Here is a 14,165-nt window from a genome sequence, read left to right as displayed (position 1 = left end):
CCCTCCCTCCCTCCCTCCCTCCTTCCTTCCCTCTCTCTCTCTTTCTCTCTCTCAATGCATTTGGTACAGGGTCTCACTACCTGGCTTGGACTTGTAGTGATCCTCCTGTTTTCAGCCTCCCCAGTGCTGGGACTACAGGCATGCGCTATCATGCCTAGTCTTCTCCCATTTCTTAAAATCAAAGATGCATCCTATTTATTTCTACATCCAGAGCACCTGCCACACAAAAGTGTTGAGTGAATAATTGTATAGTGAATCAATGAATGTCTTCCAATTGGTCAGAAGGCTTTAATAAAGGAAGAAAAAGAAGTCACATCTTCAAAGATCTGCTTGCTACAAGACCAGTGTTTCCAAGTGCTCTCTGAGCTGGCAAAGATTATTTTTTTGTAATCTCTCTTCATCCAGATCATGGCTAAACCAGCCATGCCCATGGAACAGAAACCATTTCCTATAACAGAAAAACAAATCTGACCCAGATTTTTCCTGCTTAAAATAACTTTCAGTGACTTTTTTTGGCAGGAGTAGATAGCAGGCACTGAACACGTGGATTCAGGGAATCTTCTACATTGTAGGATGCTGCAATGGACGCTACAGTCATGTATTGATTGATTCATCCAGCAAACACCTACTGGGTGTCAAGCATTAAGCACACTGTGTCTTTTTCATGGCTAGCTTCTAGGTGTGGTTGCTGCCTCTTACCACATCAATAATTATCCTGAACTTGGAGGCTTGATACAACACATACTCGCATCTCTCCGCATCCAGATGTGACTCAGCCGAGTGCTTCTGGGCCACCGGGTGCCCTAAGGTCGCAGTCAAGCTGTCCAACAGGGTTGTCTGCCGCACTTCCAAATGCATTCATGTGGCAGTTGTCAGGCACAGCGGGTTCCCTCACATGGCCTCTCCCAGGGCGGCCTCACAATCCGGCAGCCACTTCCACTGGACAGCTGATCCAAGAGAGTGTACAGAGACTTTGATAATGTAATCTTAGAGGTAACACTTCGCCGCAATCTGCTCAATAGAAGCAGTCAGTAAGTCCAGTTCACACTCAGGAGGAGGGCATTCCAAAAGGGTATGGATAGCAGGACGTGGAGCCATTGGGTGGTCTCAGAGGCTACCTGCCACACGGAAGCTATTTTTAACCTTCATCTCATATCCAGAACCCAGCTAGTGAAACAACTTGTTTAGGTTACTTAGCCAGAGTTTTCTGAAAAGTAGCTTCCTATTTCCCTGGGCTAGATGAGAATAAGATGGGCAAGATGAAGGAAAGCAGGAAGAAGGTATTTGTGGGGGAAAAAAAAAAGTAAGGACAGAGTCTGTGTTAGTTACCAACTGACATGCAATTGATTAACTTTTTACCAGTTGAGTAACTAACTCAACTGGGTACTTTCTGACACTATAGTATTAGCTGCAGGTACAAGGATAAGAGAAAATCCAAAATTACAGTAGCTTGAATAGGTAGATGTTGATTTCTATCGTCTAGATGTCCGGACAGGTGTGGTACCACCCAGCGACAGGGACTCAGGTCTCTTCCATCTTGTTTTCTGCATGGCTTTGCATCTCATGGTCCAGAATGGTGATATCACATTCTGTGAGGCCAGATGGAGAAATGGACATAGGAAAAAAGTATATACTCCTGCAGCTACCACAAGACACTTCCCCTTACATCTCAAAGTCACACAGCCACACTTAGCTGCAAGGGCAACTGAGAAAGACAGCTTGCATTCTGAGCACCTATAGACCCAGCCAAAAATTGGGCACTTCAGCCCCATATAAAACCAGCCACACCAGTCAACCCTATCCAGCGTTCACCATGTGCCAGGCACCTGTTGCCTCTGGACATGTGATTCAGCAGGTCAGGGATGGGCATGAGAATCTGCCCTGTGATGTCCAAGTAGCTGGCCTTCCACATTTTAGAAAGGGAAGATTGGCTGAGATTCCCCCTCTTTTGTTTGCAAGAGTGTCAGGCCACTGGTTAAGTGAGTGGACAGGGGAATGCAGGAGGCTGGAGGGAAAAGGGACCCGGTCAGTCTCAGTGCATGCCCCAGTGTTGTCTGCTGCCCCCAGCCACCCACCTGTGCTGCGCTGGCCTCTTTCAGTCCTCACTGAGAACAGATATAGGGCTTCTTTCTGTAGACAAAGAACCTGCCCATTGGACCTGTGCTTTGAACATGAGTCTCCTCCTTCCTGCCTGGGTTTTTTGAAGCTCTGTCACAAGCTTAAAGAAGAGGCCAGTGACAGAAGCTGGGGGACGTTCACTGTGAGTGTCCCCTACACGGGTCTGCTGTTCAACTGCTTTGCTCCCACCCTAGCAATCACAGAGGAAGCCACTCTGTGTCTGTACTTCTGAGGCCCTGAAGTTGGGAGAGGAGAACAACCGACACTGCTGCCTTGGGCAAGTCAGTGTGGAGTCTGTCCTGGACAGTCCTGCGTGTCCTGGGATGGACCTCGCTCAGGGCGGGCACTCAGTGAACGCGGCTGAAGGGAACCACAAGTGAAAGATGTGAACAGAGACAGCTGCCCCCCCCCATACCCCGACCACAACAAGTAGGTGCACTGTTTTCTTATTTGAGCCCCAGGAAACACCTCTGTGAAAGGTGCCATCATCCTCTTTGTGCAGATGTGGAAAGGGATGGGGGTGGGGGCCTCAGAGATGTCCAGCGCTTTTCCCAGAACAGCACACAGGGGTGGGGGATGGGTCCCCCTTACCAATCCAGGATGGCTGGACCTTCCTCCCATAGGTCTAGGCCGCTTGCTACTCAGAAGTGGACACTGCATGGTCCAAACTTGGACCATCCCATTTCATCTTCCCTCAATGAAACTGTTTTACAAATGCAACAACAGCACTGTGAGAGGCAGAGGCCACTCAAGAGAAAGAAGACGAAGCAGAGGCTTAAAAGAAAGAATGCCCGAACATCTTTGAGAGAAGCCCCTACACCGAACCCCTTGGCCCTCCCCTCCCGGTGCCTCCCGCAGGCCCCTTTTAATGGGGAGCGGAAGGGGCGGTGGGGGCGCGGCAGCGCCCAATGGGCTGCGCAGAGCGTCACTTCCCGGCGGCCCGAGGCGAGTGGCGAGCAGCTGGGGGCGGCGCGGGGGCGGGGCGGCCGCGCAGGCGTTGGCAGCGGGCTGGGACCCACGCGGCGCCGCGGCCCCCTGGCCTGCAGCGCTCCCACCCCGGCGGCGGCGGCACGATGCCCTTTGACTTCAGGAGGTGAGTGTCGCGAGCCCCGTCACCGGGAGTCTCTTCCGCAGGCCAGAGGGACACCCGCTTCCACGCAGCCCCCAGCCTGGTGCATGTCTCGGGAGGCCTTCGCGGACCCGGCCTTACACGAAGCCAGCCAGAGCCACAGAGGCCCCCGGCGTGCAGCTGGAGATAAACCCACCCACCCACCGCCGCTCTGCAGAGCCCCCGCCCCAGCCAGCCTGGACACCTTGCATTCCCTTCCCCCCAGCAGGGGAAACAGATACCTTCCAGATGAGAACCAGCATCTCCTCCTTCCTGAGCCTCCTTGAGAGGACCCCACACCCCTGACAGGTGGAGCCAGGGCACCCCGCCTGAGTGCTCTGAGTGCTCAGAGCTGCACAGCTGGCCACTCTAGCCTTCCCGGCTGCAGCTGGAGGCTTGCAGGTTAACATAGCCCGAGGCACCCCCTGCCAAGGCAACTCTGGAGCCCAGTGTCGTGCCCCTACCAACAGCCTTGGTGGTGTGCTCTGGGTTTGGGGGCACTGCAGGAAAGTGCTGAGAGCGCTGGGCAGGGCTCTGCAGTGAGGCCAGCAGGGTTTGATTTTGGCTTTCTGCATCCCCACAATGGGTCCTTTGTGGGGTCCCACTGCCTTGCAGTCCAGGCTTTCTGCAGCCTGGCCAGGAGGGGGTCTCCACCAGACATTTCCCTGAGGTATGGAACACCAAGGGGGATGCCCTTGGCTGAGGCTGGGAAAACATTAGAGCTTTGCAGGAGGAACTGGATTAGAATTCTGGTGCAACTCTTTTCATGGAGCAACTTCGTATATTCTAGAAGATGAGGGCAAAGGTTTTAGGTTCAAACCTCCACTCACAGCTGGCTGACCCCAGTAGAGGTCTGAGCTCTCTCAGTTTCACCACTTGCAAATTGGGGCTAAAAATAAGCTCCCCACCTGCAAAGACCAAGTGCATGAGACACTTTAACCACGATTGCATGGCTTGCAGCTCAGCAGCAGGTATCACCGGATGAGGAACCTCTTCCTGAGTATTTTCCACATCCATAAAATAGGGATTCTGCTGCCCACCTCACAGGAGGGATTTCCCCCTCCCCCCTTACAAAGCTGAATGACAGAGTAGAGTGACAGGCCAACCAGAAAGATGCCTAGCTCACTGCAACCCCATGGCACGGGGCATGCTGGGGTGGAGGTGTAATCAACGCCAACCTGGGACCTTGAACAGCTGACGTGTTGTTCCAGCCTGTTCTGATCCCTGATGCCACATGGAAAATGTTTGCCAGTTTCCTGCTCCTTCCTAGCAGCCCTGAGGCTGGTAACCGTGTCCCTAGGACAAATGCAGACAGAGGGCAGTTACTGATAGAATTTGGAGACACTCGTGACACCAACATTGAGTGGCCCCACCATAAGAGCTGTGGTCAGCACATTGATTCCTGCTTCTACAGCCTCCCCTTCCCTGGGCTAACAATAGATTTCTACCCTCTCCTGTCTCCCCATGTGATTCAGTAAGTTCCAGTGATTTTGATTTTGTTGGAGGAATTTAATTTTGTTTCTGGTCATTTAATACTTGCTCCCTTCCCATCCTCACTGAACAGAGGAGGAAGTGGAGCTGGAGGGCTGAGGATCCTGCCCTGCACTTCCTCAGCGCTTGTAGGCAAGGTGAGCCTGGGTCCCAGTTGGAAGTGTGATAGAAGGAAGGCAGGTGGAGCCAGCTGTCACCATCCTTGTGTTAGGCTCTGATGAAGATATGACCCAGCCCCCAGCAGCAGCTGCTCCAGCACTCCATGGGCATGCTTCAGGTCCTGAGCGCCCAGGGACCATAGGGGCCCCAGTTAAAGGAGAAATGTTAGTAAGTTCTGTGAGAGCACGGGGCTTGCTTCGGAATGGTGAGATGGACTCAGCACATCACCTGTGCACTATGGTGAGTGGGCTGTAGCAAATGTGTCCTGGTAAGGTGTCTTGACCACAAGGCTTGGTGCTGAGGAAATGGTGCACTGACCACACACCTCCCTCCTCTTCAGGGTCCACTCCTCCAGCACTTGCCGGGTGTTCACCCTGTGCCCAGCCCTCTGCCATCTACTTGTCCTGCGGAGATGGGTGGCTCCTGGTCCATCCCATAAGAATGGGAGGAGAAGCCCAGCCAGATAGCTCAGTGGATTAAAGTGCCTACTTAGGCAGATGCAGGGGCCGAGGGTGTGTTGAGAGACCAATTGAAACTGGGCATGGTGGTGTGCACCTATAATTTCAGCACTTGGAAAGCTGAAAACAGGAGAATCACTATGAGTTTGATCTATGTAATGAGACCCTATACTAAATACATTTGAAAAAAAAAGGAGGAAAACATGGTGGTATTCCCAGGGCTAGGGTGCCAGCCAGTGTGCAGAGGGGGTACCACCACTGCACAAGTGTCCTGATGTCAACTGCCTTGTCACCTGAGAGAAGAACTTTGGGTTTTCATTCTAAATCTCAGACTTTGGAGAGGCCATAATGGCAGCTTTGTTGTCGTGGGCCACACAGTAGGGGAGGTGCAGAGGCTGGAACTGGACTCAGGGCTGTCAGCTGAAAAGCCTTCACTTTGGAAGAAAAGGCAAAGGTTTTTTTTTTGTTTTGTTTTTGTTTTTTTAATATTTATTTATTTGTGTGTGTGTGTGTGTGTGTGTATGTGTGTGTGTGTGTGTGGCCAGCTCAGCCCACCAGGGGGCGGGGCTGGCTGGCATGTGGTGCTGGGGGATTGAACCGCGGTCCCTGTACTTTGCTAAGCTTGTTCTAAGTAGGTGCTTTAGACCACTGAGCCATCTCACCAGCCCGTGTTTGTTTGTTTTTGTGGCGGAACCGGAGATTGAACTCAGGCCCTTGCCCTTGCCAGGGAAGCGCTTATTCCACTGAGCCATCTCCCCGGCCCCTGAAAAGGCAAAGTTTGAAAGTCTCCACTATCCTGTCAGATCTTTCAAGTATTGGGGGGTGTCCTTAGGGACAAACTAGGAATAGGAACCCCTATCTCACCCCTAGCCATTTCACAGCAGGTGAAAATCCAGCTTCCTGTTGCTCTTCTTTTAAAACAACCAAAAAAGGGGAAAATAGCCACCTCTTGCCTTGCTGATCAACAGCCTTTGTTTTTATTGCCTCTAGGACCTCATGCATCTTATGTAGTTCAGGTATATTTGCCTCTCTGTGAAATGGGAACGTGAAGAGACCCAGGGAAGTAGGACTCTTGGAGCATGTGCGTAAAGCATTTAAACACTTAGGGAGCACCCTGTAAATTCTGACTGGTATGTTTAATGTTTATGTTCTTTCCTTTAAGCAGCGATCATCTCCTAATACTCTGTAATTCATTTAATTATGAAGCTTATTCTCTTTCTCCTTCCTGTTAGGATGGGAGCTCCTGAGGGCAAGGATTTGTCTCTAGCTTATTCAAGGTATAGTCCCAATGCCTACAACAATATTTGGGCCAAACTCATTCCTTAGAAAGGCCTCTTTAAAGTATGTCAAAGAAGCCAAAAGTACAGTGTGGTTGCATATGCCAGTAGCTCCTTTAGTGGGCACATTTTCAGCTATTAGTGGAGAATTCTCTCCTTCCTTCCCTCCTTTCTTCTTTCCACACCCTTCCTTCTCTCTCCTTTTCCTTCCTTCCTTCCTTCTTTCCTTACTCTCTCCCTCCCTCCCTTCCTCTCCCTCTCCCTCCCTCCCTTTTCTCACCTCTCTCTGGAGGTAGAACCTAGGGCCACCTGCGTGCTACCCTCTCCCACTGAGCCTCAGCCTGAGCTCTTCCCCTTCATCCATGAATTTGCCTTTCTGAAATTGTTTTAGGGTTGATGGAGGAGGTAGAATAAATAGAGGAGAAAGCCTGAGCCTTAAGTGATTACTTGTGTTTGTTCTTGTTGGACTGTTTTCCTGATAGCTGGATTTAGCCCTGTAGAATTCACCTTGTAACCTAGATCCGGGGGTGTTGTCCCTAGTTCCGGCTGGCCTGAAGCCAAGAGCACCTGCCACTACCTCTTCTGAGGCTTGGACAGCCCCAGTCTAGCTGGGGAAGTGGGGAAAGGATATCAGGGGACAGTCCCCGTGGTTCAGGCCCAGGGGAGCCTGCACCCTTCTCTCAGAAGGGGAGTGTATTTCAGGCTCCCCACAGTGGCAGCTCTCAAGTTGAAACTCCAAGTCCTGGGGAGTGTCGCTGCCCTACCATGGCCAGCAGTGCCCTAGGACAGTGCGCTTCCACTCTTGGAACCTCAGTGTCTTCATTTAGGGAGAGGATAGGTACCTTCACCCCCTCAGTGATACAGTAGTTGAGCCCCGTGAGATATCTGCAGTATCGGTCGGGACAGGAGCATAGTTTTGGGGCTCAGTGCAAAATGAAAATGTGGAGTCCCTATTTAAAAAGTATTAAGAACGTCAGGATGCTGAGAACAGGGCATTAAGCCAGATATGGGTCCCTCTGAGTATGTGACCCTGTATGACAGCACAGGTCCAATGCTGTGGAGGCTTGCCCTGCTTCCCTCTGTCACTGTGGCTTAGTCTGTCTTTGTTCGGAGTCTCCAGGCTGCCTTAGGATGTCAGAGGAGCTTTCCAAAGTTGGCCTGGCTCTTTTCATGTCTTATTTCCAGTCTTCAAATAGGTCTCACTGCTCTGAGAATCAAGTCTGGATTCCTTAGTGCTCCATGTGGCCTTGTCTGATGGGGTCCCATACCCCCAGAGCCCCCTCACACCATGCTCCAGGCCACCACAGGGGACCCAGCATAGTTGGTACTCAGCAGAGGATAACCAACATGACTGTTCTGCCTCATTCCAGACTGAACTCCAGGAAGCTAACAATAACACATACTCTACAGCAACTTTCTAAAAATATAAACAGGCTTCAAAATCAGATCAGAGGGGGAAATTTTTATTTATTTATTTTTTAAGCCAGGATATGTGTTTATCAAGGATGTACTAGTGCCAGGCGCTGCTGTACAAATCTCACATGTGTCAGTTCATTGAATCCCCGGCCATCCTGCCACACCGATGAGCCGTGAAGGGCTGCCCGGTGAAAGAGTGCGGCCGGCCTGCAGAGGGGCTGGGCCTGGAGGGCTGCCATCCAGTTCCAGAGCTCCACTGTGTCCTGCCATCTGTCTCTGAAGCTTTTTCTTTTCCATTCACTAAATTCAGAGAGAACTGAAGTCCCTTCTAATCAGATTCACTGGTTTCCTCTTCACCAGTGCTTAGCCAGTTGTGCTCACTAGGAAACTTAAAGTTGTCTTTTCTCCCTGCCTCCCTTCTTTCTTTGTGGTTTGTTTGTTTGTTTGTTTGTTTGTTTGAATCAGCCTCATGTGGCCTGACACCTGAGTCTGGAACTACCTGTTACTAAAGACCCTCTCCTGCCCCAGTACCATTTGTAGCATCTCACCTGGGAGTGGATCATTCCTTTCCACACAGTATGGATTCCTGGCCTTGATTCCCCAATGGCTTGACACAGGCTTCAGCTGGCTGTGGCTGTGGCTGAGTTCCCTTCTAATAATCTTTCTGATTGAATTTTGTAAAAAGTTGCTGTTAGGTGGTTTTGCCAGACAGATGACACCAGAGAGACAGCCAGGGTATTAGGAGGATATTTTGGGTGAGGCTTACTGATACCTCTAAATCAGTGAGCCCTTGGCCAGGTGTAATTCCAAAATTTGCCAGGCTAAGGATCACTGTGACTTTAAGATCAGCCTGGGCTACGTAGTTCAAGGCCAGCAAGACCATGCCCCCGAAAAAGAAATCAGTCACTCACACAGTCAGTCCCTCAGTGAGCCTGAACCCCGGCTATCCATCAGAATCATCTGAGAAGATGTTAAGTCCCCAAACTTAGGCTACGCACTGACCTAGGAGTCAACATTAGGGGCTGGGGCCCATGCAAGTGTTTTTAAAAACCCCTTCTGTGATTCTAATGCCCAGCCCAGACTGAGTGGAATTGCTGTACCCCAAGAGGAACAGCAGCAAGCAGGGTGGGGCTGACCCTTGAAGGGTGAGACTGGGGGGTGGAATTCTGGTCCCACCTGTCGATCCCATGTAGCCCTCAGCAAGCCTGTTTCCCCGCAGGAAAGTGGTCTTACGTTTCTATTAATATTCTCACTCTTCAAAGCAAGTACCCTGACTAACAGCTTCAACATCACCCAAAGCTTTCAGGGGTGCAAGTCTTAGCGATTGCTCTGAATCTGAATCTGTATTTTAACAAGATCCCCAAGTGACCTGTACACAAGTTAAAACTTCTAAGCCCCTGATCTCCACAACTGACTTGACTCAAGTCCTCTCAGTCTGTATTTCTCCATCCAGTGCTGGTTGCCTTACCAAAGGTGCCAAGAAGCCTTCCACCGAGGGAAGCAGAATCTCCTTGTCCAGCCCAGTGTGGGCAGATGTATAGTCTGAGGCAGCGATGGCCAACCTTCTAGAGCTTTCTGTAATGAACAGCCTGCTGTGGCACTCACCACCACTGGTCTAAGGCACAGGCCTAGTGAGTGCTACTTGTCAGCCCTAGTGCCTAGGGCTGGAAACGCAACCCTAAATGATCCTTTAAAGAAGTAGTAATTAGCCTAATTGTTGTCAACTTTAACATTTATGCCTATTACCCTAATTATATTGATTGTATAAGTGGAGAAAGTATAGGGTAGGAAAAAACTTACCTAGCTGGCTGTGTATTTACTTTTAAAGTTGTGGCCTGTGAAGAGACAGGAGGACTTCAGAGTTACTTGTGCTACAATTACCAAGAACCAGGGGTTAGGAACCCTACCAATATGCACTGGCTCTCAGAGCAGGCTTTATTCATCCTGTTTTATATTATTTTATTTTTCATTTATTTATTTACTTACTTACTTATTTATTTGTCTATTTATTTATTTGGCGGAACCGAGGATTGAACTCAGGCCTTTGCGCTTGCCAGGGAAGTGCTTATTCTACAGAGCCATCTCCCCAGCCCCCTGTTTTATTTTATTTTACTTATTTTTTGGTACTGGGAATTGAACTCAGGATTGTACACTTGCCAGGCAGGCACTGTGCCACTGAGCTATCTCTAGCCCATTCACCCTATTTCATATGCAAGAAGATCCACTCAGAAATTCTGGGTCTTGTAGCTGGCGCTTCAAGGAGTCCCTGGAAACCTGGCACATCTTATGGTTCACTCTCACTGCCCTTGAATACCTGGCTGCCTCCTGGAAACTGCCTGGCAACCCTGTTGAAGAGGAAGCAAGATCAGTGTGCAGTGGACTAACTTCTGTTTTTCCAAGTGATGAAAGCCCTATGAAAGATGAGCAGCCTGGCAGGAATTAAACTTAAGTACACTACACTGCTAATGCCATAGTCCCTACAGTCTTAGCTTCTCTTTCTCACATGCTCGGTACAGTCTAGGATCTCGGGAGGGTTGCTAGTCTTCTTACTAATGACTAATGGTTCTTAGGCTTATAATGTTGAGCACTAGGTTAGGCACAACCCTGGACTGAAAGTCACTTTGTGAAGTAGAGACGATTATTACAAAGATTTATTTTTTTGAAACTGGGAATCAAACTCAGGACCTCGAGCTTGCCAGGCATACACTGTGTCTCTGAGTTATAGCCCCAGCCCAGGGTTGGTTATTAGTACTTTATTTTCTTTGTTTTTCTAATTAGCATATAATAAAGTTAGCTTGTCTGTGTGCGCTTATATGATATTTAAGAGTTATTTATTATGTAATCACTTCACCCATCCAGATACAGAACAGTTTCAGCATCTCAAAAACTCATACAATCACTTTATAGTCACACTACTTTTTTTTTTTTTTTTTTTTTTTTGGTGGAACTGGGGATTGAACTCAGGCCCTTGCGCTTGCCAGGGAAGCGCTTATTCCACTGAGCCATCTCCCTGGCCCCAGTCACACTACATATTAATTCAGTTTTTTACAATGTAGTAAGAACACTTGAGACCTACCCTCTGCAGAGATTTTAAGTGCACAATACAGTATTACTAACTACAGGCACCACATAGCACAGCAGTCTCTATAACATGCATCTTGCATAACTGAGACTTCATATGCCTTGAATAATTCCCCATTTCTCTCCTCAGCACCTCTCAACCACCATTCTATTCTGCTTATATGATTTTTCCTTTTTTTTTTTTTTTTGTTTCTTTTTGATACTGAGAATCAAATCCAGGACCTTGTGCTTGCGAGACAGGCACTTGGGCCACTGAGCTACGTCCCCAGCCCTGGGTTTTCCTGTTTTTTGAGCCCTCATAGAAGTGGAATCATGTTGTATTTGACCTTTTGTTATTGACTTATTTTACATAGTATATTATCCTTTAGGTTTATCCACCCATCGTAAATGACAGAATTTCCTTCTTAAAGAATGGCTTATGTCACTGTCTTTATCCATTTACCTGTTGACGGATATCTGGGTTGCTTCTTTCTCTTGGTTATTGTGAATAATACTGCTGTGAACACGTGAATGCAGATATCTCTAAGGTACTGGTTTCCATTCTTTTCTATAAATGTTCAGTAGTGGGATTGCTGAACCATATGGCATTTGCTTTTTAAGTTTTTCAGGAGCCTCCATGCCATTTTCCATAGCAGCCACACCAATTTAGTCTCATCATCAATGCATAATGGCCCCCTGCATCCACATCCTTGCTAGCACCTGCTGTCTCGTTTTTCTGGGAATAGTCATCCTAACGGGTGTGGTATCTCCTGGTGGTTTGGGATTGCATGTCTTCTGATTCCCCACTAGGTCTTTCTTCCCCTTCTGCTTTCATATGAGAACCTATCACCATACAGAATTTAGCCAGAAGATCCCATGAGGACGCTGGTGCTCTTTGGCTTGCTTTGGAGTTTTACTGAGCTCAAGAGTAGATTCACGGGGGCTGCGAGATAGTTCGGTGGTCTAAGCACCTGCCTGGCAAGCACAAGAACCTGGGTTTGATCCTGGGTACCACATGCCGTGCTGGCCCTGGAACCCCAGACACATTGTGCTGACTACCAAAACTAGGTGTGGTAGCACACACTTGTAATCCCAGCACTGGGGAGGCTGAGACAGGAGCAACACTGCCAGTCTGAGCTACATGGCGAGACCCTGTACCAAATAAATAAATAAATAATCCTAAGAAATAGTGAATTCATGGTGTAGATAGTGTCTCCAGGTCTTCAGGACAGTGCTCTGTTGTGGGCCGACTTTGTGAATCCTTCCAGAATGTTCTTCATTGCAAACCCCTTTCCTCTCCACTGGACTGACTGTGCTCTGGTGACCCTGTGTGCTTGCCTGGTAGGTCTCTCTGGGTTCACGTCTTCTCCTGTTCACTAGCTCTGCCTCTGCAACCTTATTTCTCCTTATCTGTAAATTGGAGTGCTGCTGTCTTCCTAGCAGGATTTTTTTGAGGGTGGATGCGCTCCTGCGGCCTATGAAACAAGTGGGAGTCTGCTCTCCTGCTGGCCTTGCCTGCAGCATATACCTGTGTTTCTGCTGAGCCTCGTGCTCTGTGCTGCAGTCACCTGGTGGGTGGCCACGGAGGCCAGGCCCATGGCTCTACACAGCAGTGATAACTCACATGAGAACTGCTGGGTGGTACGCCTGGGACTGGGCTCCCCTCAGCAGCACCCACACAGATGCAGATACCAGACACTACTGCGTTCCTCTGCAGTGAGAGAGAAGGTAGCTGCTTGGACAGTCACAACCCCAGATGTTCCCAGGACCCACGCAGGGCCCCCAGTGGGAGATTTGGGCAGGTCGCAGGCGGTGGCCAGCTGGAGAGCAGCGCTCCATCAGAGAGGGCTCTGTTGCCTGCAGCTTGCCCTGTCTTTAAGAGATGATGCAATCTTTTAAGTTGTGTGAAATCAGTTGACAGTGGAATCCAGTTAGGCATTGTGTTGGACGTGCAAACATTTGTGGGGGCTGACGACAACTTGTGACTGACAGTGTAGTCTGTGTCTCGGGTCCTGAAGTGACCAACACGTGCTCCCTGGCAGGCAGGACTTAGGGCAGAACCTTCGACCCTGCAAAGGTGGCCTGATGCTCAAATTACTGGCTGGAGGCAGAGGAGTGAGGGACAAGCAAGTTGGCTGTCTGGGACAGAGGCAGCCTTAGGCCTGTCCCACCCAGGGCCTTGCCGGGCCTGTTGGCTAGGGCTCCTTCCTGTGGCTGGCACTGCCAGCTTCTGCCACCATGCTTTCCTCTCCTCTGGCAGTTCTAGGCCTTGTCTAGGCCCTTCCCGAGAGATATGCCCCTTTCCCAAAACCTCTAATACCACCTACCCTCAGGGTATCCCTTTCAGGCCACCTCTTAGGGCTGTGCTGTGCTAGCGTACCAGTCCCCATTTATCCAGTGCCAGGTGACAAGCTTTTCTTGGATCCCCTCTGCTCTCACTCAAGCAGGTAGCAGCCATTCATTGCTTGCACTTGCCAGAGAGATTACAGGGACACACGGAGAGGACTGGACTCAGCCAAGGTCACGCAGGCCACAGGTGACGCAGCTGACACTCACTGTGTGTGACGTCAGAGCTGGCTGTCTCAACCACAGTGTTGTGCCCTGGAGGGAATGTTATCACCTCAATTTGGGGGGTGGACTGCTGCTCCATGGGCATCCCCAGTTGTTTATAGTTTGTTGCCATGGAAGCCTGGGGGTGGGGGGCTCTGGGCCTGTGGCCAGGAGGCTGGGCTTGGGTGATCATTTCCTGTCACTGTGCTTATCTGTGAGCAGGAAATTGCCACTGAGCCCTGATGGGGTGCTGTCCCTGGGTGCAGCGCTTCCTGTGGTGAGCAGGCTTCCATCCTGCCAGAGAAAGCTTCCTCCAGTGTCCAGAGCCCCTGTCCGTAGCCCAGCAGCGTTGAGGGTGGGGAAGGAGCCATTATTTGCTCATTGAAGGTCTTTATTGAGGACCTACTGTGTACCTGAGTCTGTTCTAGAACCCTGGGCTGTAGCACTGAGCCAAACACAATCCCTACTCCTTTCAGCCTTGTGGGACTTACATGTTAGTTCTGGTATTTTGCTTCTCATTTTTTTTTT

General features: G+C 49.8%; 1 protein-coding gene and 1 long non-coding RNA gene across 2 annotated transcripts in view; one reads left to right on the top strand and one right to left on the bottom strand.

Annotated features, from left to right (window-relative positions):
• Positions 1–308: 308 nt before the first annotated feature.
• LOC111813685 lies at positions 309–2,945 on the bottom strand. Its single transcript, XR_002818874.1, has 3 exons — positions 2,710–2,945; positions 2,076–2,130; positions 309–1,589 (listed from the first exon to the last, which is right to left on the bottom strand). It is a non-coding gene; the product is annotated as an uncharacterized LOC111813685 (long non-coding RNA).
• A 116-nt stretch (positions 2,946–3,061) lies between these two features.
• Positions 3,062–14,165, top strand: part of Ergic1 (endoplasmic reticulum-golgi intermediate compartment 1) — a 107,555-nt gene continuing 96,451 nt past the window's right edge. Inside the window, exon 1 of the mRNA XM_004644839.3 lies at positions 3,062–3,211. Within this exon, the coding sequence (XP_004644896.3) occupies positions 3,192–3,211 (20 nt within the window). The 5' untranslated portion in view covers positions 3,062–3,191. The remainder of the gene's footprint in view (positions 3,212–14,165) is intronic.

This window comes from Octodon degus, unplaced genomic scaffold (genome assembly GCF_000260255.1).
Source record: "Octodon degus isolate 3935 unplaced genomic scaffold, OctDeg1.0 scaffold00212, whole genome shotgun sequence".
Lineage (NCBI taxonomy): Eukaryota > Metazoa > Chordata > Mammalia > Rodentia > Octodontidae > Octodon > Octodon degus.
Note: the sequence above shows the minus strand (reverse complement) of the source record. Positions and strands in the feature narration are given on the sequence as shown.